Source organism: Ursus americanus, chromosome 31, assembly GCF_024610735.1.
Source record: "Ursus americanus isolate L20-20 chromosome 31, mUrsAme1.1.p, whole genome shotgun sequence".
In the NCBI taxonomy this organism is placed as follows: Eukaryota; Metazoa; Chordata; class Mammalia; order Carnivora; family Ursidae; genus Ursus; species Ursus americanus.
The window spans coordinates 19,535,960-19,559,728 of record NC_142157.1 but is presented as its reverse complement, the minus strand read 5'-3'; the positions used below and the strand labels follow the sequence as shown (position 1 = coordinate 19,559,728).

General features: G+C 38.0%; 1 protein-coding gene across 4 annotated transcripts in view; it reads left to right on the top strand.

The window, feature by feature from the left end:
* The window catches only part of LOC123785611 (MAM and LDL-receptor class A domain-containing protein 1), a 660,266-nt gene that overhangs the window by 614,858 nt on the left and 21,639 nt on the right, over positions 1 to 23,769 (top strand). For all 4 annotated transcript variants that reach the window (XM_087857640.1, XM_087857642.1, XM_087857641.1 and 1 more), the window contains 2 exons: positions 6,401 to 6,480; positions 6,573 to 6,669. In XM_087857640.1, the coding sequence (XP_087713766.1) occupies positions 6,401 to 6,480; positions 6,573 to 6,669 (177 nt within the window). The remainder of the gene's footprint in view (positions 1 to 6,400; positions 6,481 to 6,572; positions 6,670 to 23,769) is intronic.

Sequence of the window (23,769 nt, the reverse complement as noted above, 5' to 3'; positions counted from 1 at the left end):
CTCCCACTTTGCATGATAAATGCTTTTCCATCCCTTTACTTTCACTGTTCACATGTTTAGGTATGAAATGAGTATCTTGTAGGCACCATATAGATGAGTCTTGCTTTTTTATGATTGGAGCATTTAGTCCATTTACAACCTAAGTAATTATTGCTGGTATGTACTTATTGCCCTCTTACTTGTTTTATGGTTGTTTTGTAGTTTTTCTCTCTTCTTATTCCCTTCTCTCATTGTTTGCTGGCTTTCTTAAGTTATATGCTTGGATTCTTTTTACTTTTTTTTTTTTTAATCTGTTACCTGCTTTTGATTTGTGGCTACCATTAAGTGTATATATAACATTTATGCATATAGTAGTCTGTATTAAGTTAATGGTCACTTAAGTTTGAAACCATTGTAAATGCACTAAAATTTTACTCTTCTCCTCCCCATATTTTAGGTATATGGTGTCATATTTTACCTTCTTTCATTTTGTGAATCCTTTGACTGATTTTTATTGATATACTTAATTTTACTGCTTTTGTGCTTCCGACTTTTCTCATTGCTGTTTGCAGTCTTTCCTTTCAAATCAAAAAGTCCCATTTTAATATATCCTGTAAGGCTAGTTTAATGGTGATAATTTTTTTTTTAACTTTTGTTTCTCTGAAAAACTCTTCAATCTCTTCCATTCTGAATGACAGCCTTGGTGGATAAAGTATTTTTGGTTTTAGGTTTTGTTTTGTTTTCCTTTAGCACTTTGAATACATCATGCCACTTTCTTCTGGCCTGCGAAATTTCTGCTAAAAAAAAAAATCAGCTGACATCCTTATGGGGTTTCCCTTGTAGGTATCTGATTTTTGTTTTTGTTTTATTTTCTCTTGCTGCTTTTAAAATACTGTCACTACTTTTTGCCATTTTAATTTCTGTGTCTCTTGGTGTGGAACTCCTTGGGTTAGTTTTCCTGGGGGCTCTGTGCCTCCTGGATCTGGTTTTCTGTTTTCTTCCCCAGATTCAGAAAGTTTTCAGCTATTATTTAAATAAATTTTCCACCCCCTTTACTCTCTCTCTTCCTTCTGGGATCTCTATAATGTGAATGTTATTACATATGATGGTGTCGCTCACTTCCCTTAATTTTTTCTCATTTTTTTATTTTTTCTCCTGTTCAGCTTGAGTGCTTTCCATTATTCTGTCTCCCAGGATTTTCTCCCAGAAAATCCATAATTTTCTTTCCCCTAGTCTACTACTTATTCCCTCTAGTGTATTTTTAATTTCATTTATTTATTCATCTCTTATTGGTTCTTTTTTATGTTTTCCAACTCTTTGTTGAAGGTGTCACTGGGATCCTCCACTCTTTCCTCAAGTTCATAGAGTATCTCTAGGACCATTACTTTAAATTCCGTATGAGGCATATTATCTCCATTTCAGTTAGCTCTCTTGCTGAGATTTTCTTTTCTTTCATTTGGGACATATTCTTCTGTCTCCTTATTTTGTGTAAATCACTCTTAGTGTTTCTGTGTGTTAGGAAATTCAGCTACATCTCCTTCTCTTAAAGTAGTGGCTTTATGAAGAAGAGGTCCTGTAGTGCCTTGCAGTGCAACGCCCCCCATTCACCAGAACCCGACACTTCAGGGTGTATCCTATGAGTACTGCTTGCACCCTACCACTATATCTGAGCCACATTTGCCTTCATTCCAGTTGGCTACAATGGCTCTCTTCCTGTTGTGGGCAGCGATTGGTCCTTCTAGTAAAGGGCCAGGCTGGGGCCACATTGAGCTTGAGTTGGATCAGACCACGCATTTTCCAGAGCCATAGCAGCACCCCAACGCCGTCCCGAGAGCAGCTTTCATTGGTGGGCACAGCCTGCATTCGGAGCAGATGTCTACCCCCAGCCCACTGCTGTGGCTATAATCAAGCTGGTACATGTGTGTTTTCTGTTTTTTCCCTCTCCATAGTGCAGGAGTCACTTTCAGCATTTTCAGGTGCTAGTGCCTATCTGGGCCGCTTGCACACTGCTATGCTTTGGTTCAGCTTTGGATGGACTCCAGCCAAGGGCATATTGAATGGGGCAGTTCCACAAGAAAACACAGTGGCTGTATATCAGTGTTAGCAAGGTTTGCACAAGTCTGCTTACTGTAGGAGTCGTCCTGTAGCTGCTTTAGAAAACTCCTGCCAAGGCCAGGTCAGAGGAGGCGGGTCTGCAGGAAAATGGAGGGGCAGGGTTGGAGGTGTTAGCACATTTGTACTGGTCTTCTGTGGGAGGAGACCTGTGGCTGCTTTGGAAAACTGTTGAGGACTGGTTTGAGCGGGTGGGGTCAGGCCACTAGCTAGGTGGAGAGTAATCAAGTTGCACCAGTTGCTGCAGGTACCCTGTATCTAGGCTGGGGGATGGGTGCAAGGAAATAGTGCCACCTCCTCTTTGGTTCTTGGAATGGTCTCCCAGAGATCCCTGCCCCTCTAGCATATGTTCTGAGATTAGTATATAAATCTTCCCGTATGCCCTAGGTGTTTTTCAAACTGCTGTTTCTATACTGCATCTCAGAGGAGCTGTTATGCTGGTTGCTCTAAGGGTGGGGACTCAGTTTCCTATAGCCCTCTGGCTCTCCCACAGGTAAACCAGCTAATTTTTAAAGTCAGGTGTTAAGCCCCAGTGATTATGAAAACTCATGAAATTAAGACCCTCTGGTTTTTAAAGCCAAATGTTAAGGGGATTTGTCTTCCCAGTGAGGTTCCCCTGTGTCTGCGGTGTCTGGTGTGCTCCTCTCCCTTCCACGCATATGACATCCCTCCTCAAAACACAACACTTGCAGGTCAGTTTGGCTCCCAACCCGAGCTCAGCCCTTCCTGTCCTCCTTAAAATGGTCTCTTTTCTACATTTAGCTATGGAGTCTGTTCTGTCAGTCATTGGGTCATTTTCTGGGTCATTTATACTTTTATGGGTGTTATCTACTAGCATCTATAGGATGAGGTGAGCTTAGGATCCTCCTACTCTGCCAACTTACCTGGAAATTTCTCCCATTGTTTTTTTCACTGGTATTCCAAGATATTTTCCACTGGAATTTATCTTAAAACTTTTTTTTTTAAGATTTTATTTGTTTAGTTGACAGAGACAGCCAGCGAGAGAGGGAACACAAGCCGGGGGAGTGGGAGAGGAAGAAGCAGGCTCATAGCAGAGGAGCCTGATGTGGGGCTCGATCCCATAATGCCGGGATCACGCCCTGAGCTGAAGGCAGACGCTTAACCGCTGTGCCACCCAGGCGCCCCTGGAATTTATCTTAATAGGCACATTCAAGCACCTACAATTTGTCTAAAATTATAAGTTGCCTAAATATTGCTGCAGTTCTAATCTGATGCCAGTGGAGTGGAACTTCAAAATCTAAAGGAGCCAAAATAACCCAGGAGGAAAAAGTGTCCCCCATCTCTAGGCACACAGTGTCTGTACATGTAAAAACTGGCATGTAGATTCAATGTTAACTGAGGAATCACAAAGAAAACATCTTATGGGTGGAAAGAAAAAAAAAGTTTCAGAGATATCAAAACAAATTGTCCTACATTTTTACTTTTAAAAAATGAGGAAAATTTTCCCCACGTTTCACCCTCTCCCCTTAACACATTTTGCCCATTCCCTATGGCCCACCCCTCTAGCAAAAATTGTTTGTTCTCTTTACTTACAGGTCTGAGTCTGACATTTGCTTATTCATTTATTTTTTATACTCCGCATGAGTGAAATAGTTTGGTATTTGTCTTTCTCTGACTTATTTCACTTAGCATTATACCCTCTAAGTATACCCATATTGTTGCAAATGGCAACTCTTATTATGGCTCGCGTTCCATTATACACGTGCACGCGCGCACACACACACAATGTCTTCTTTATGTATTCATCTATGATGGACACAGGTTTCCTCCATGTCTTGGATATTTTAAATGATGCAATAAACTTAATGGTTCATTTATCTTTTAAAATAGTGTTTTTGTATTCTTTGGGTAAATTCCCAGTAGTGGCATTACTGAATCATAAGATATTTCTATTTTTACTTTTTTGAGGAAAATCCATACTGTTTTCTATAGTAGGTGTACCAATTTGCCTTCCCACCAACAGTGCACAAGGTTCCTTCTTCTCCACATCCTGGCCAATACTTGTTATTTTTCGTCTTTTTGATTCTAGCCCTTTTGACAGGTGTGATGTAATATCTTACTGTGGTTTTTACCTGCATTTCCTTGATGATTAGTTGATTTCGACCATCTTTTCATTATCTGTTGGCCATCTGGATGTCTCCTTTAGAAAAATGTCATGAAAATAGTGAGGACCTAAATGGTCAGGTCCTCTGCCCATTTTTAACCAGACTGTTTTTTTGGTGTTGAGTTATAGAAGTTCTTTATATATTTTGGATATTAATTCTTTATCAGATGTTATCATTTGCAAATATTTTCTCCCATTCATTAGGTGCCTTTTTGTTGATGTGCAAAAGTTGTTGTTGTTTTTTTTAAGCTTTATTTTGGTGTAGTCCCAATAGTTTAATTTTGCTTTTATTTCCCTTGTCTGAGATTTATCTAAAAGAATGTTGCTAAGGCCAGTGCAAAGAAATCACTGCTTATGTTTCCCTCAGTGTTTTATGGTTTCAGGTCTCACACTTAGATCTTCAATCCATTTTGAGTTTTTGTGTATGGTGTAAGAAAAAGGTCCAGGTTCATTCTTTTGCGTGTCACATCCAATTTCCCCAGAACCATTTATTGAAGAGACTGTCTTTCCCCCAATGTATATTCTTGTCTCCTTTTTCATAGATTAGTTGACCATATAAGCATAGGTTTATTTCTGAGCTGTTTTGTTCCATTTGTCCTAGTATTTTTGTGGCAGTACCATACTGTGTTGATCACTACTTCTTTGCAGTATATCTCGAAATCCAGGATTTTGATACCTTTCAGCACTGTTCTTCTTTTTTAAGACTGCTTTGGCAATTCAAAGGTCTCTTGTGGTTCTATATAAATTTTGGTATTATTTGTTCTAGTTCTGTGAAGGAAAGAAGGCATTCTTTTTTATTTTTTTTTTAATTATTTATTTATTTGAGCAAGCGAGAAAGAACACAAGCAGGGGGAGTTGCAGAGGGAGAAGCAGACTCCCTGCTGAGCACGGAGCCTGATGGAGGGCTCACAACCTGAGCTGAAGGCAGACGCTTAACCGACTGAGCCACCTAGGTGCCCCTATTTTACTTTTTTAGATTTTATTTATTTACTTGAGAGAGAGAGGGAGGGAGTATAAGCAGGGGTAACAGCAGAGGGAGAGGGACAAGCAGACTCTGCTGAGCACAGAGCCCAATGTAGGGTTCAGTCCCATAACCCTAAGATCATGACCTGAGTCGAAACCGAGTCAGACACCCCAATCTACAGAGCCACCCAGGTGTCCCAGAAAGAAGGCATTCTTATGGACCTTCTTGAAAATCCAAGCTTTTTATATTTAAAGAAGCTATTGCTCTTGTGCAGAAATAGCTATTTATTTAAAAGCATTCAAATTTTCAAATTCAAAAAGACTGAGGAAAATACAACTGTGTGCTGAAGAACTACTTGTAACACACAGCTTCAATGCACATGCATTCAGAAGCTACTTTTTAATCTTATTTTGTGGCATGTACTATGAACTTGGCAGAAAATTCAACAAAACATAAATACAAATAATTTGTATCCTGTTATTGTTGATAAAAAACTATGAATACATAAGCTTTCACACTCACATCCAAACACATACTATAATAGAAAAATCTGACATATTTACTGCTTAAAAATAAACCTGATTTCCCTTTGAGGTAGAAGCTAACCCCATTTCTGTAACGTTCTGAAAGCCAACCATAAAGGAAATACTCCCAGTGTTCTAGGTTTCATTATGATATCCCTAAATAAAGCAGTTAATTAAGTCATAGTAGTATTGCAGGTATATCCAATGAGGTTATTAACCTGGTTTCAAATCTATGTACCTGAAGGATCATCCCGATATTGTGAAAAATATACTGTCTGATTTATGTAAATCTGTAATTTTAATATTTCCATCAATATTGAAAAAATCTGTTCACTAGTGACAAAAGTACTAGGTTTTAGCTTTGAGACAAAGGATCAAGAAAGTAATATTGGATTGGATACTGGAAAAAATCAAATCAATACTGAAAATAAGAAAAGAGCATGTGAAAGCCAAGTTCCCACCTTATAGATAAAAATCAAGAAGGTGATATTTTTAAAAATCTTACACAATTATGAAAATAATAAAATTTAATTTTGTTTTTGCTCTCATTTAATATTTTCAGTTTCTTATCAAAGATACCCACATTCCTTGTACCATTATTTATTGACATTCATCATTTTATTCCATTATAATGCTGCTAAAATAGGTTTCTACTTTTTTTTTTAATTTAAATATCACATTTTATCTCATTTTCAGATGTGGACAAGGATGGAAAGGAAATCGATGCCACATCAAGGTTAACCCTTCCCCAGCAGATTTCACATACACTCAGAATAGTAGGTGACATTGTGACTAAATAATTGCTTGAATTTGGAGTTTAAATGTTTTTCACTGCATATCTGTCTTTTTAACTGGTTTGAAATTCCAGATATATGGACTCTCCTGGGCATTGGATTAGCTTTCCTGATGATTCATATTACAGTCACCGTTGTGTGTTTTCTTGCAAACAGAAAAGTACCAGTCAGGTAAGTGATGTCTTTGCTGAATAAAATATACTGTGGCAGAACAATTTTCTAAAACATTTCATTTGCTCTATTTTTCTTTCACTCCATTTACATGGAGGTAACTTTAGTGTTTCTATGCTTTGTGGATTTATTTCTTTCTGGGCAGAATGTAGGAGCTACTTAACAATAATCATTCTTCTATCTTCAGCAAAAAGCCTTAAGCTTACTTTTCACATATGTTAAGAACAGTTTTGATGACAACAAGAAAGGAATGTGGCATTCTCCACAGATTAAAAGACATGAGGGGATGAGTGTCCCACTTGATGGTGGTGCCTAGGGAAGGCGGCAGAACTGCAAAAGAGATGCTTTCTTGGCCCTCCCAGTGAACTCTAAACATCAGTGTTTCAGGTCAAGGCTCCTAGGTTCTAGGTAATATACAGAACAGAGACCAGGAGCTGCTGTACCCAAAGGAACTCATGCAGAACTAAGAAGACCCAGTTACTGGAGGGAGACAGCCTGGAAGGATAGTGGAGTAGGAGGATCCCAAGCTCCCCTCCTCCCATGGATACACCTAGGTAACAGCCACATCAGTGCAGCCAACCCAGAAAATGACCCAAAGACTAGCAGAGCAGACCCCGTACAGTTAATTCCAGAGCAGCAGCCACACCAAAAATGGTAGGACGGGCACAGAAACAGTCAAGAACCAAACTCCCACAAGATTAACCACAAACAGGAGGGACACCACAATTCTGAAGCCGGGCAAGGAACAGACCCCACACCAGGCACCCCAGACATGGGCGAACTTGCACTGGAAAGACAAGTTCCCATAACATTTGGCTCTGAAAACCAGTGGGGCTTAACTTTTGGAGTTTTTATAACCAGCAGAGCTTAAAACCGGGTACCCTAAAAAATCAATAGATTTTACTCTGGAAGAGCTAGAGGGCAATAGGAAACTGAGCCCCCAGCCTTAAAAATAGAACATAACAAACAACCCTGCCAAAATATAGCAAAGCAGCAGCAATCTGAAAATTACTTGGGATATGCATGAAGTAGATTTCTTTACTAATCTCAGAATGCATGCTACAAGGGCAAGGATTTTTAGGAGACTTATCCAAGAACGTAAGAGCTGGCAGGTAACATTTCTCCTCCCTGCCAGTTTAGACCACCAGACACCTTCAAGAATGAGCATGAACACTCATTACCTAGCTTGCTAACACTGTATACCCTACCCCACAATCTACCATCCCCCACAGATCCACCCTCATCATAGCCTTCCAGTTGGGCAGGAGTCACTCCAAAGCAGTGACTATCAAAACTCATTCTACAGGTAGCCTGGCTAGGAACCAGTAACATTCTCCACCTACCCTGCTAACACCACATGCCCTGCATTATACTGCAGACCCATCCCATCCAACATGCTCCACTGGGGAGGAGCCCCCCCCCCATAGCAGCTTCTGACAAGTATCATCCTGCAATCAACTACAACAGTGAAAAGCACCACTCCAAAGTGACTCCTGCCCTGGGGAGAGGGGAAAATAACTATACACACCACTTTGCAGCCCCAGCAGGGGACTAGGGACAGACATCTGATCAAACTGCCACCACCACCCACCAACAAAAACCTCACAGGGAGCAGCACAACAGGAAAAGCCCTGTAGTTCAGGGTCACTGCAACCCCAACAGACTGGGGGCAGATATTTGATCTCACTGAAGACCCTACTCACCAATGAAAACTCCTCAGGGAACAATGCAGGAAGAGCATCCTACAATTTGGTGCTACCACAGCCCCAGCAAACAGGCTGGTGGCAGGCATTTGGTCTGAACCAACTTAAAGCCCATGGATTGGCCCCTTAACAGCACAAGGACCATACCCTACCCAAAAAAGAGAATGGAGGGCATTTCAGCCAACTGGACAGAAGGCAAACAAGGCTCAGCCACAACAGCAAGGTGCATGCAATACATAAAGGAAACACCTCTGCAGCTACTGGCTCTGGTGAACAGGGAGCAGTGCTCTAAAAGGCACCACAGGACCTCTTCTTTGTAAGGCCACTAATTTTAAATCAGAAGACATAACTGACTTTCCTACTACAGAGTAATAAACACAAAGACTTAAACAAAATGAGACAGAAAAATAGGTCACAAATGAGAGAACAGGACAAAAGCACAGCAAAAAAAGCTAAAGGAAAATGAGATAAGCAATATGCCTGATAGAGAACTCAACGTAATGATCATAAAGAACTTACTGGACTAGAGAAAAGAGTGGAGGATTTCAGTGGGACTTTTAACAAAGAGATAGAAAACATAAAAAAAGACCTAGAGATGAAGAACTCAATAACTGAAATTAAAAATACATTAGATAAAATGAATAGATTAGAGAAACCAAAACAGATCAATGACCTGGAGGACAGAATAATGGAAAACAACCAGCTGAACAGCAGAAAGAAAAAGAATAATAAAAACTGAGAATAGGTTAAAGGAACTCAACAACATCATCAAGTATAATAACATTCACATTACAGGGATCCCAGAAGAAGAGAAAGAAATAGTAGTGATAAAAAGAAAATTTTAAAAGAAACAAGAGAACAGAAGGCAGATATAAGCCTCTTAGCTACTTTTTTAGCAGAAACTTTGCAGGCCAGAAGAGAAGGGCATGATCTATTCAAAATGCAGAAAGGAAAAAACGTACAACCAAGAATACTCTATCCAACACGGTTATCACTCACAATACAAAGACCGATACAGAATTCCCAAACACATGTTAAAAATGTTTATCAGCACTAAACCAGTCACACAAGAAATGTTAAAATAGAGTCTGACTGGAAAGAAAATGTCATAAACAGAAGATGAATCTGAAAAGAGAAAATTTTCATAAGCAAATATAAATGGAATAAAAAGTACCAGATTTGGAGCAGCTGGCTGGGTCAGTCAGAAGAGCATGCAACTTTTGATCTCCGAGTTGTGAGCTCAAGCTCCAAGATGGGTATAGAGAATAAATAAACAAACGTACATCCTAGATTAATCACATATAACATGAATACAGAGGTTAAAACACAAAAGCAGTAAAATCAATTATATCAATAAACATTAGTCGAGGAATTAAAAAATAAAAGGATAAGAAGTATATCATATACATAAAACATGGCGGGGGGGAGATTTTGTGCTTTTAGAATGGGTTCCAACTTAAGAAACCATCAACTAATGTAGATTTCTATCTGCATAGACTATTATACATCAACCCAATGGTAACCACAAATCAGAAACGTGTAACAGATATGCAAAAAAATAAAGACAAAGGAATCCAAGTATATCACTAAAGAAAGCCAGCAAACAACAAGAGAGCAAGAAACAAGGAAGAACTACCCAAACAACCATAAAACAGGTAACAAAATGTCAATAAGTACATACCTATTGCTAATTACTCTGAATGTAAATGAACTAAAAACTCCAATCAAAAGACACAGGGTGATTGAGATAAAAGAGCAAGACCTATGTATATGCTGCCTATAAGAGACTCACTTCACACCTAAAGACACATGCAAATTGAAAGCAAAGAATGGAAAATTTACAATGCAAATGAAGCAAAAAGAAAGCTGGGTAACAGTACTTAATAGCAGATAAAATAAACCTTAAGCAAAGACTGTAACAAGAGACAAGGATACTACCCAATGATAAAGGGAACAATCTAACAAGAGAATATAACAATTGTAAATATTTATGCACCCAACGTGGAAGCACCTAATACATAAAAAAGCTATTAAGAGACATTAAGGATTAAACTGACATTAATATAATAGCAGGGGACCTTTAACACCTCACTTACATCAATGGATAAATCATCCAGACAGAAAATCACAAGAAAACAGTGGCCTTCAATGACACATTGGACTAGATGGATCCTAACAGATATATTCAGAGAACCCCATCCAAAAAACAACAGAATGCACATTGTTTTCAAGGGCACATGGGACATTCTCCAGAACAGATTACTTGTTATCCACAAATCCAGTCTCAGCAAGTTCAAAAGGACTGAAATCATATCATTCATCTTCTCTAACCACAACAATATGAATGTATAAATCAATCACAAGAAAAAAATCTGGAAAGAACACAAATACATGGAGGCTGAATGACATGCTACTAAACAGCAAATGGGCCCAAAAATCTTTGTGATGCAGCAAAAGCTGTTCTAAAAGGAAAGTTTATAGCAATACAGGTCCACCTCAAAAAGAAAATTCTCAAATAAGCAACCTAACTTTACACCTAAAGGAGCAAGAAAAAGCCCAAAGCCAGTAGAAGGAACAAAATAATACATATTAGAGCAGAAATAAATGAAATAGAAACTGAAAAAACACAAGAGATCAATGAAACCAGGTACCATATTTTGAAAATATCAACTAAACCGATATACCTTTAGCCAGACTCATCCAATAAGAGAGAGGACTCAGTACATAAAATCAGAAATGAAGAGAAGAAATACCCACTGAAACTGCATAAATACAATAATAGAGATTTTGAAAAATTACATGCTAACAAATTGGACAACCTAGAAGAAATGGATAATTTCCTAGGAACACATAACCTTCAAATCTGAATCAGGAAGAAATACAAAATTTGAACAGACTGAATACTACCAATGAAATTGAATAAGTAATCAAAAAACTCCCAAAAAACACAAGTCCAGGAGCAGATGGCTTGAAAGGCGAAATCTATCAAATATTTAAAGAAGAGTTAATACCTATTCTTCTCAAACTATTCCAAAAAACATATGATGAAGGAAAGATTCCAAATTCATTGGACAAGGCCAGCATTACCCTGATACCAAGACTAGATAAAGACACTACCAAAACAAACAAACAAACTACAGGCCAATCTCTCTAATGAACATAGTTGTAAAACTCCTCAACAAATAGCAAATCAAATCCAATGATACATTAAAAAAATCATTCACCATGATCCAATGAGATTTATCTCAGAGATAACAGTGGTTCAGAATTTACATATCAATCAACGTGATCTATCCCATTAACAAGAGGAAGGGTAAACACCATATGATCATCTCCATAAATGCAGAAAAAGCATCTGAGAAAGTATGACAACCATTCATGATAAAAACTCTCAATAAAATGGGTTTAGAGGGTACATACCTCAATATGATACAGGACATATATGAAACAAAACAAAACAAAACCCAGCTAACGTCATACCCTGTGGTGAAAACCTGAGAGCCTGTCCTCTAAGACCAGGAATAAAACAGGATGTCCACTCTCACCAATTTTATTCAACAAAGTACTGGAAATCTTAGCCACAGCAATCAGACAAGAAAAGAAATAAAAGGCATCCAAATGCATAACAAAGAAGTAAAACGTTCACTATTTGCAGATGACACTATACTAGCTATAGAAAACCATAAATACTCCACCAAAAAACTACTAAAACTGACAAATGAATTCAGTAAAGTCACAGGATACAAAATTAACATACAGAAACTGGCATTTCTATACACTAATAATAAAGTAGCAGAAAGAGAAATTAAGAAAATAATCCCATTTACAATTGCACGAAAAATAATAAAATATAACCAAGGTGAAAGAACTTTACTCTGAAAACTCTTAACAAATTCATGAATGAAATTAAAGATGACAGAAACAAAAGGAATGATATTCCATGCTCATGAATTGAAAGAACTAACATTGTTAAAACGTCCATACTACCCAAAGTAATTTACAGATTTAAAGCAATCACTTTCAAAATACCAATATCATTTTTAATGGAACTAGAATCATCCTAAAATTTATATGACACCACAAAAGACCCCAAAGAGCCACAGTCATCTTGAAAAAGAAGAAAATGGGAGATATCACAACCTCAGATTTCAATATACACTACAAAGCTGTAGTAACCATGACAGTATGCTACTGACACAAAGACAGACACAGAGATCAATAAAACAGAATAGAGAACCCCAAAATAAACCATGTTTATATGGTCGATTGATCTATAATAAAGGAGATAAGAATATGCAATTGGAAAAATACAGTCTCTTCAATAAATGGTGCTGGGAAAACTGGACAGTTACATGCAAAAGAATGAACCTGGACCACTTTCTTACACCATACACAAAATTAAACTCAAAATGGATTGAAGAGATAAGTGTCAGACCTGAAACCAACAAATTTGTACAGGAAAACATAGGCAGTGCTTTCTTTGACACATTTTTCTAGATATGTCTTCTCAGGCAAGGGAAACAAAAGCAAAATTAAACTATTAGGACTGTATCATAAAAAAGGCTTTTGCACTACAAAGGAAACAGCTGACAAAACAATAAGGTAACCTACTGAATGGGAGAAGATATTTGCAAATGATACATCTGATAAGGAGTTAACATCCAAAATATATAAAGAGCTTATATAACTCAACATCTAAAAAACAATCTGGTTAAAAATGGGCAAAGGATCTGACCTCAGTGTCAGGTCATAATATTTTTCCCAAAGGAGATATCCAGGTGGCCAAAAGACACATGAAAAGATGGTAAACACCAACTAATCATCAGGGAAATGCATATCAAAACCACAATGAAATATCACCTCACAACTATCAGAATAGCTAAAATAAAAAAAGAGAAAAAATAACAAGTGTTGACAAGGATGTGGAGAATGAGGAGCCCTCATACACTGTAGATGGTAATGCAAATTGGTAGAGCCACTGTAGAAAACAGTATGGGGATTCCTCAAAGAATTAAAAATAGCATTACCATATGATCCAGTAATTCCACTAGTGAGCATTTGCCCAAAGAAAACAAAAACAATAATTTGAAAAAAATATACATACCTCTATGCATTATGTACAATAGCCAAATTATGGAAGCAATTCAAGTGTCCATCACAGATCAATGAATAAAGAATGTGTGGTATTTGGGCACCTGGGTGGTTCCATGGTTCCATCAGTTAAGTGTCTGACTCTTGATTCAGCTCAGGTCATGATCTCAGGATTCTGAGATCAAGTCCCACATCAGGGTTTGCACTCGGTGCAGAGTCTGCTTGGGATGCTGTCTCTTTCTCTCCCCCCCGCCCCACCTCTGTCACTCTCTTTCTCTAAATAAAATCTAAAAAAAAAAAAAAAAGATGTGGGGTGTGTGTGTGTGTGTATACACGCACACACACACACACAATGTAATATTTCTCAGCCATAAGAATTAAATCTTCCCATTTGCAACAACATGGATGGATCTAGAGGATATAATGCTAAGTGATGTAAATCTGTCAGGGAAAGACAATTACCATATGATTTCACTCATAGGTGGAATTTTATAAACAAAACAAAAAAAGACCAAAAAAATAAGACTCATATACAGCAAACTAATGTTTGTCAGGGGGAGGTGGGTGGGGAATGGGTGAAATAGATAAAGGGAATTAAGAGTACACTTATCTTGATGAGCACTGAGAAATGTGTAGAATTTTTTGAATCATTATATTGTATACCTGAAACTTAATACTGTATTATGTTCTTCATATTTGAATTAAAAACCAAACCCAAACGTAACAAAAAGAAAGAAGAGCTTACAATCTACATTGCCATCCAGGATCCTGGGAGCTTCCTGCCCAATATCCGTCTTCCTATAACCCATATGGGATACAGGTTACCCTGATAATGAAAATGATTGACTTTTCCATGAACCGAGCAAGAGAACGTCTCAGAATAAGATTTAATGACATTTTAAGAAATTAAAAGAAATGCATCATCTCTTGCATGCCAGAATTTGTGGTCAAAGATTTAGATCTGCAGCAATACCAAAGTGTCACAGAATACTGCACAACTGCATTTTCCTTGGTGCCAATTTTTTGTATACTTGATGAATTCTTCTCGAATCTCCAGCCTGCAATCATGGTAATTAGCAGACACCAATTTTGATATCATCAGTTAAGGCAGTTATTATAGATCTATGGTGTTCATCAGGAAAGAAAAATGGCATCTTCAATCTATTACTATCAAGAAGATCTTACTCATCTATTAATTCTGTAATTATTTCTTATGTGCCTAAAATAGATCAGACAATGTGGATACAAACATGAATGAGAAGCAGTCTGGACTTAAAGCAGTTTGTAATCTAGTGAGAAAGATACAAAGCTTCTAAGTGAAATATAATTTTGTGCTAGAATGCACAGATGTATTAGGATTCTCTAGAGAAACAGAAATGATTACTCTGTAGTTTCTGTGTGTGTATATCTTTAAATATCTTAATATATTAAAATATATAGAATATTGACAAATTAAGTATATTAATACATTTTGATAGATATCTTAAGATAAACATTTCTATAAATAAGATTATATCATACTTATATAATAATTATACATAATACTAATGAAATAATTTTAATTATAATTTAAATATTAATAATATTGAAATAGAGATTTATTTTAAAGAATTGGCTCATATAATCATGGGGGCTGGCAAGCATGAAACCTGTAGGGCAGGATGCTAAGTTGGAAACTGAAACAAGAGTTGATGTGCTGGGTTGAGTCCAAAATCCACCAATCAGATATATCAGGCTAGAAACAAAGGTAGGATTTCTACATTGTAGCCCTGAGGCAGAGCTCCTTCTTCCTCTAGAAACCTCAATCTTTGCTGTTAAAGCCTTTAAATGATTGAAAGGCCCACCCACATTATGGAAGGAATCTGCTTTACTGAAACTTGGCTGATTGTAAATGTTAATCATACCTAAAAATACCTTCACGGCAACATCTAGGCTAGTGTTGGGTAAACAGCTGGGCACTATAGCCTAGCCAAGTTGACACATAAAATTAATCATCACAGTATGTGAACAAGTTGTCATATTAACACAACCAGTGAGAATATTCAAAAAGAACCCTAAATTTCACTTCTGCAGATATGTGTTGGACAGTCTGTACCACGGGGGCTATGGAAAGATCTCTCAGACAAATGCTGTTGCACTACACCACAGCCTGACTGCCCCTTCTTTCTCTCTCTCATTTCTGTCCTCCAATTTTATACTTTCCTTCTATATCTGCTTCCCTTCCCATCTACACATTCGCCACGGGAGATGTCATTCATCTCCAAGGTTTCATGCTGTCTATACGTTAATGGCTTCAAAATATCTTTCTCAGTATTACTGAAATTCTGTTCCAAGATCCAGATCTGTACTATGCTTTCAACCATTTCCTAGACTTCTACATAGAATTTGTTTCTAGATACGTTGACTTTAACATACAAAATATTAATATCTGTTATTTGCATATTCCAGAACCTACCTTTGAGTCTCAGAAATAAAGGGTAACTTCATTATTTAAGATGAAAAGCTTAGACATAACTACTTATATCACCTATCTGAACACACCAGGACTATTAGGTGACAATAACTCCTCTTGCAGAAGATTCACAAGAAACTGAGGGAAACTGGCTACATTCCTCAAATAAGAGGCTCCGAGCACCACACATTTTGAAGAGCTGTCGAAGACTACCAATAATTGGGGTCATCAGACACTGCTCACTGAGGCTTGCTAATGGAAGCAGAACCACTTATTTGCCATCACCCAATCTTTCATCTCTCTGGTCTACCCTAAGGAAAGGACTGGAAAGAAAAGAGGAAAAGGCATTCTTGGAGTCATTGTCTTTGAGGTAGTTCAATATTTATGGTAAGAAGTTTTACCTCATTCCAACAAAGAAGGGGAAAGCTATACCATCACCAGCACTACCAAACAGCAAATGATGGGAGGCGCCCAAGACAGTCAACAGTTCAGATTGGTGACGTCCAGAAAAAAGGTGAAAAATCTGCAAAATCTGCTTCCTGGGCCTCATTAGAGCAAAGTTGTAGAAAAAGAAAAGTTCTAATTAAGAGTATTTTACATATGTACCCTTTCAGACAGACATTAAGATAATTTTTGGTTTAGTGTTCTAAAAATAGATAGCCATGGGAGTATTCTGCATTCACTGGCCTTAAAAGATCTGTGGTATAATATACCGGGGAACAGTAAGAGGACAGGACAGGGCAGTAGGGATTTAGCTGCATCCCAGTTATGCATGATCCTCCAAAGGAATGGAAGAGAACCTAGAGCTTCCTTCTTCAGTCCACTTGAGGAAGCACAGAGAACAGAGACAAATTAGGAGTTACATGGCTGCTCAGGCAGCTACTAGTTTAGTTGAGGTGATGCGTCTCCTGGAGAGGGCACTGGGGGGCCCAACTGAGCTAAGAGCTGACCTAGCTTTCATTTATTTTTTATTTATTTTTATTTTTTTATTATTATTTATTCTCCATGACAGGAGAAGTCCACCAAAAAAGTCAGAACTACACAAATGCATTGTGCAAATAGTGAGGGGTGGGAGGAGGGGCTCCCTACTAATGATAGCTAACTAGATATTAGGAATATTCCAGCGAGCCATTTCCCCCTTTTCTCAGTGTCTACACCAGAGAGTTAAGCCTCAAGAAAAGGGGGATGTTTCAAAACCAGATCATGACCCTCACCCTCTTCCTTACCCTAAGTAGTAGTTATGGTCAAATGTCGAGTTTGCAATGGGGTAGGAGCAGGACACAAATTGAGGTTAGAATCTGATATTACTTGGCACCTTGTACTTTCCACTGTTGTGGAAAAAAATCCACCAAGTGGATTGGATCACCTTTTAATCATTAAAAACTAACTTATAATCATTAAAAGTGATGATATATTTACGAAATTTGCCCAAGATATGTGAACTGGACCAAGAACGAGGGATGACTGATAGAACATGGTAGAAATAAAGGACTGTAAAAGAAGAAAAGCACTTTGACGTTTTTAAATGACTTTCTTGAAATAGCTCACTCAATCAAGTACCCAAACGTTAGTCTCTGCTTCCTAGAAGAGGCGGGCAAGGTCCAACACTTGAGGTTCCAGACAGCATCTCTGTCTATGACCCTCTGATTTACCTCCCTGTCCACTTTCCTCTCTCTAGTACCTTCTCTTCTGACTTCCAAAATCTCAAAAGGTTCTATTCCCTATTACTGCCCAACAGAAATATCACTCAAGACTGTATTCTCAGTCTTGTTAATGATCTCCTGAATTGCTCACTACACATCCTGCCCCAGAGGCCACAATGGTGAAGTTCTCATTTGTGGGACTGAGGAGAGGAGCCCCTCAAAGGAACCAGACAGGCCAAAACTGGAGCTGCCCCCGTTCCCTCTACCAAGGGTCTCCTGACTAGAGGATGCTTACCTGAGGTCTCAGAGACTTCTCAAAGGTATGCAACATAAATAGTTTCAAGGAGACATTAAAATTTAACGTATTCTTTTGACTGAAAAAGGTACATCTGGCCTACTGCTTCTCCTTTCTCATTTTTTTTTTTCACAGGTGTCCTCTTTACCTCACACCTATCCTCAATCTCATCAAAATAAATTATACGGGGCCCCCCTGGGGGGGGCAAATAGGGGTATGATCTAAGAATGCAGCCCCCCCAAAAGGGATTCATGTACCAAGATACTTGAATTAAAAAGTATTGAAAGGGAAGCAAGACAGGAATCTTTTGCCAAGTTACTTTTCTCTCCCCCCACTTTCCCACTTAGAATTTGAAAATTAATTGAGATGATTGCCACAGAACACATTTTACCGTATCTATTTGAGTTGAACAATGAAGTCAGTCTTTTTCTGAAAATTAAGTTTGATTTCAGTAGACAGCAGGACTGACTTTGTCATTTAGATTTCATGGCAGACAAATTCAATAATTTTATGGAACGTACATAAAATATTTCAGAAATTATATCCTTTGCAACCACTAAACTTACAATAAAAATTTTAGATGTTAACTTAAAAATATAAAAGGAGAAGCACAGTTTTTTTTTCTAAATTATTTTAGAAATAAATGGCAATGTTCAAAGATCACTGCACCAAGTTTAACTTTCCACCATCCCTACCCTTCCACCCCCTACTCTTTGGAAAAGTCTCACCATTCCCCCAAAACACATGGCTTTCCACACCCGCTGCCCGACAGAGCTATCCAAACCCACATATTTTTGATACCGAGCAAAAACATCCTGGCTTTCCTTCAGATTTAGTCACTGAGCTGTCAGAATGTTGTCCTCAGGAAGACAGTTACAGCATTATTATGTAGTATTATTACTTAACTGTTTCCATATTAACCAGTCCTTTTCTCATGCCCCGTATCTAGCTCTGAATGCATAATGGGTATCCACTGCAGGACTACTGAAGACTAACTATACCTTATTGACCATTATTGCTTCTGAGCATTACCAAAAACACTGCTTATGTCTACATTTAAATAAAAATGTTGCACATCAAATTTTTAAGTCTTCTGATTCACCCTGAAAATAATCAAAATTGAAATATACAGGAATTAACGTAAGCAGGAAATTTGTTTCTCTCTTTAAATAAACCTTAAGATTTTTCATTAGATTTTGTAAAAAGGATCTGTAGCATAAGAAGCACTTCAGTGACTTAAAAGAAACTTTTATTATTAAAAAAAAAAAAACACAGGATGGAGCACTGCATGCTCAGACAATACTAAGCACAACAATAAGCTTCTTAAAGTTGTTTTTAGAGATCTGTTTCCTAGATTTTATAATACACTCTGTGACCCTTCTGTTAGCTACTTGCTACCAAATATATTAGTGAGGACTCTTTGCAGGGGAAGAAAACACCTCAAGCTAGCTTAATCAAAATAAAGAATTTACGGTAAAAATGTACATTTCCCAGAGCTCAAAGATAACAATGAATGAGGTTGGGAAGGGCTGGAGCCAGTGGTATTCATCTGCCTCTTATCTCTACTTCTTTTTGCTTCTCTGGTGATTCTCCCTCTGAACATAGATTTCCTCTACTCCCTTCTTTATAACAAAATGCCGCTGCCTAGAAGGGGGTGTTAGTTACCCATCATGTCTTTAGACATGTGGAGAAACTAGATCTTTGTCTTTTTGTCCCCATTACTTATTCCAAAGGAAAACCTTCTGATTAGCCCACTTGGGGGTCAGGATCCCATTTCTGGTCAAATCAACCATGGGAGAGATTTGGGGTAGGATCAATATACAAACATTGCTGCAGGGACTCTGTACAAGCAAAGCACTGTAGTGTGGAGATGGGGGTCATCCTGAAAGGTCTCTCCCTATGGCCCAAAATCCACCGGATTGTAACTCATGACGCTTTAGAGGAAGTAACAAACATGGCAGCCTTCTAGAGTTGTTTCAGTAATCAAAAGTAGATGTGATCATCAAACATATACCTAGAAATTAAGAATAAAGGATATAAATAAATAGTAGACTATTTATTCTTACCTTACCTGAAGCCATATAATACCCACTGCTTTTTAGCTTGTATCTTCTTTGCCTGGGGAAAAATTGGCAATAAATAGCTGTTTATGATGCTGCACTGTGGCAAGATTGTGTTAATTTAATAAAAGTTGAAAATAAACATATTTCATTTAGTTATGCTAAGAAATAAGATATGTCCCTGTGAGGATTTTTTTTTAAGTTTGCATCTGGAAATTTCTAAGTAATTTCACAGGATTGTAAATGTGTACAACAGTGGAAAGATTGTGCAGTAGGAAATTGTAAGACCTGAATGTGATCTTGGGAATGCTTCATGATTCAACTCCACAAACATTTATTAAGATGTCCTATGTCCTAGTCTTGAGAGAGCTCAAAGATATGTAAGATGATACCCTGCTTTCTGACTCATAACATATGTTTAACTATGATGAGTGTTAATAGTAGAAATGTAAACCAAAATATTCTGGGGGTAAAGTGGAAGGAAGGATTAATCAAGAGAATGACTGGTGTTCATATTTCTGATAAGAAAGAAGGTGATTAGGATCTCCACAGCTGAACCAGCTGCCTATAACCCCATGGGAGATACAGGGGTTCTTGTTGTTTGGGATGCTTGAATGAGTGGCCCTGGCCCCCAAATACAGTTATCTATCCCTATAATACTATATTCTCTCTACCAGACCCTTTGCTACTGCAAACACCTTGGGTAATAATATGGAGCTTTGGAGGCAGAAATGTAGCTACTTTTTCTACTTCAAGATCCCTGGATAGGCCTAACTTGGGCCCAGCAATGAATATTTATCCTTAGCAAAACCCAAAACTTCACCTTACTTTGTGTCTCAAGGCAATCAGCTGCTTTTGCGGCTACAGCGTCACTAGTGAGTCTGCCCTGATCCCAGAAATTAGTACTTAGCCTTAGACAACCACTAGCAGCAACAACCAAGGTTGTCTCATAACGCTGACAAACTTTTGCTCTCTCCATTTGTGTGCATTTGCCCACAAGAAATAGAGCTGTTAAAATCTAGGAACCTAACTCCCCAGTCTCAGTCCCTGTGTCTCTCCCCATGCTCTGCCAGTCTTGCTAAATGTTTGCTTTGAGCTAGAAAAGGGAAATTGAGAACAGGATTTCAAAATCCTCCCCTTAAAAATGGTATTGGACCACATGTGATTCCTCCTCCTCCCCTCTCTTCTCTCTTTTAAAGAGAAGCCTATGCCGTCTGTTCCCTGATAATTTGCCCCTAATCCTAATCTTTGTGTTCTTTTCCCAAAATAGCAGAAAAGGCCCACAGAGTATGTAGAGGGAAAAGAGCATTTGTCTCAAGACAGTCACATTTCTGCTTCTCGTTTATAAGAGTCCCACTCCCTACTGTGGCCAGGGATTGCATGAAGCCAGATCTCCTCTCATTTAAGAGGGGGGTGAGTGGTACACAAGGAAAGTCTTGAAACATCACATGGAGGCATTCTAGGGAGTTAGCAGTTCACATGGATGGATGAAGAGGGCTTCAAAAGGGAGGCAGCATTTGTATGGGGACTTGAAGGACAAAGAAACCAGACAAAGACGAGGAAAGGGGGTTAAAAAAATAAAATGTGGACACTAGTAGTTTCAAAAATGGCTGACACAGCTATAGAATATGGGAGGGGGAGCAATACATTACACTTAGTAAAGTACATTGTAGGGAGGTGATTAGGGTTTTGAATGTGTACTCAGGAGATTTCAATTCACTTAAGAAAAATACAGAGCTTAAGTGCTGGCTATTTGCTGTCTGTCCCCTCAGATCCACCCTCCACTCTTTTTCACTAAACAGGATGGAGAAGAGGAGAAGGCTGATCTGAAGACTTGGCTTTTATCAGTTGCATCAATGCGATCCCTTGTCATCTGAATTTATGTTATGTTTGGCCAATGTGGGGTACACTGGGGGAGGAAAAAGAGAAGGACTGGGTGTTCATAACCCTGGCTACTTCCTGCAGTGAAGTTCCAGCTAGCTGCTGGAAGTGACTGGACTGTCAAAAGCCCCTCTGCATACTACTGCTAACTTCTGCAGTATTCCTCTTCTTCCCCCTTCCAGCCTAGGGTGAGAACACGCCTGATGACTGGCCCAGTCTACTGCACCATCTCTTACTGTTTCTCTACATTCTGCCATACCTCTGCCAACGTTCACTTGATCAAACATTCAGTTTTCCAATTCAAGTATGTCAAGCTATTTCCTGCTAGGACCTTAATTGATAACAGCCAGGAAAGTGTTTTAAGCAGAGGAATGACAGGATCATATCTGTGTTTAAAACACACACACACACACACACACACACAGACACACACACACACAAAGGCAGAGCATGAGACTAGAAAAGATCTACTCTTTTAGGACATAAGCTTACTCAAGAGGTTTAGAAGAGATTAAAAATTCTTGAATCTAGACAGTCGTTGAATGCCTTAATACAGGAGATCAGAAAAAAAAACACTTGTCAAAGTTGATTTGAGGTTTTGTACTTAGGCAATTCCATGGCTGATAATGCCAATAACAGAGATCCAAAAATCCAGGAAGATGGGTTTGAATAATAGGAAGAAAACTATTTTGATATTCTATATTTTTTTTATGTATAAAGTGAGGAAGCTGAACTCAGTCTTTCCCAAGCTTCTATCATTTATAGGCTGTCCCCACATTTTAGGACCTATGTATTATGTTTACTATTACTTTTATTTATGTATTTATCTTTAAATAGACTTTCTTTTTCTTAGCCTTCTCCTAAGAAAATAATATTCATGAAAGCATGGTTTTGATGTGCCACTCATATATTTTTGTTCTACTTTTAATATAAAATGTAACTACAAAGTTGAAATGTTTATGTTGCCTAAATTACTCCTTCCTATAACCCATAGTACACCTTCTACATGGGAAGTGGTAAATTATTTTAAAGTTTTCTCCCAGTTCCAAAACTATAGGATTTAAACAGAATACTGGACTTGGTTCTTTAGGCCCTGAGTATTCTCTGGTTGTCATGTTAACTGCATTACACCTTCAGATACTAAGGTATCTTCAGTCTGACTAGTAGTAATCTACCTTTACATTCGCATTACAAATTCTCTGCGATAGTTAATGCTTATTTTAAAAAAAAAAAGTTCCTAAATTACAATTCAGTATTAGACTAGACACCTGGCAAAGCTACCTGTATGGTAGTCTTGACCAAACGACAGACTGATGGTTAAACACAGCAATATCTGTAACTCACTCATAATTCCAATCCCTGGAAAGCAGGGACAGCATTCTTTGTTTGTCTTGTATCTTGCCTAACACAAACTGTGCATTACATAAATAATATATAGGGCAGATGAAGAGTCAAATGGTTGGTATCTGTAAATTTGCAATAATATATAAAAATCTTTGAGTTGAGGTTCTATGGGCTAAATATACCCAAGACATAAAATAAGTGATACCAACTGCCGTCTTTCCAGACCATAATGGCCAAGAACTTACTGGTCAAAGGAATATAGGGGAAATTTCCAGAAATGCTAGGTTTATTTCTTCCTTTATCATAGAAATAAAGTATAATAAAAGAAGACTTTCAAAGGCTAACCACAAAAGTGGTGTCGTCTGTGAATCTTCCCAGGTCACGTTGGGCAGAAGTAACCCCTCCTGAGCTTCCAAAGCACTTTTTTCTCAGCCTTGTTTTTCACTCATCACACTGACCTTTGGTTTGATGTCTCCCATAACAGACGCTGAAGCCTCTTGATGGCAGGATCTTTGCTCTATTCGTATTTATATTCCTAAATTCAACAAACAGTAACTAGGAATTCATCTGAGTAAATATTTTATTATATTGAATTTTCAAACTATCTACAATAGGATGTTGGAACCCAAAT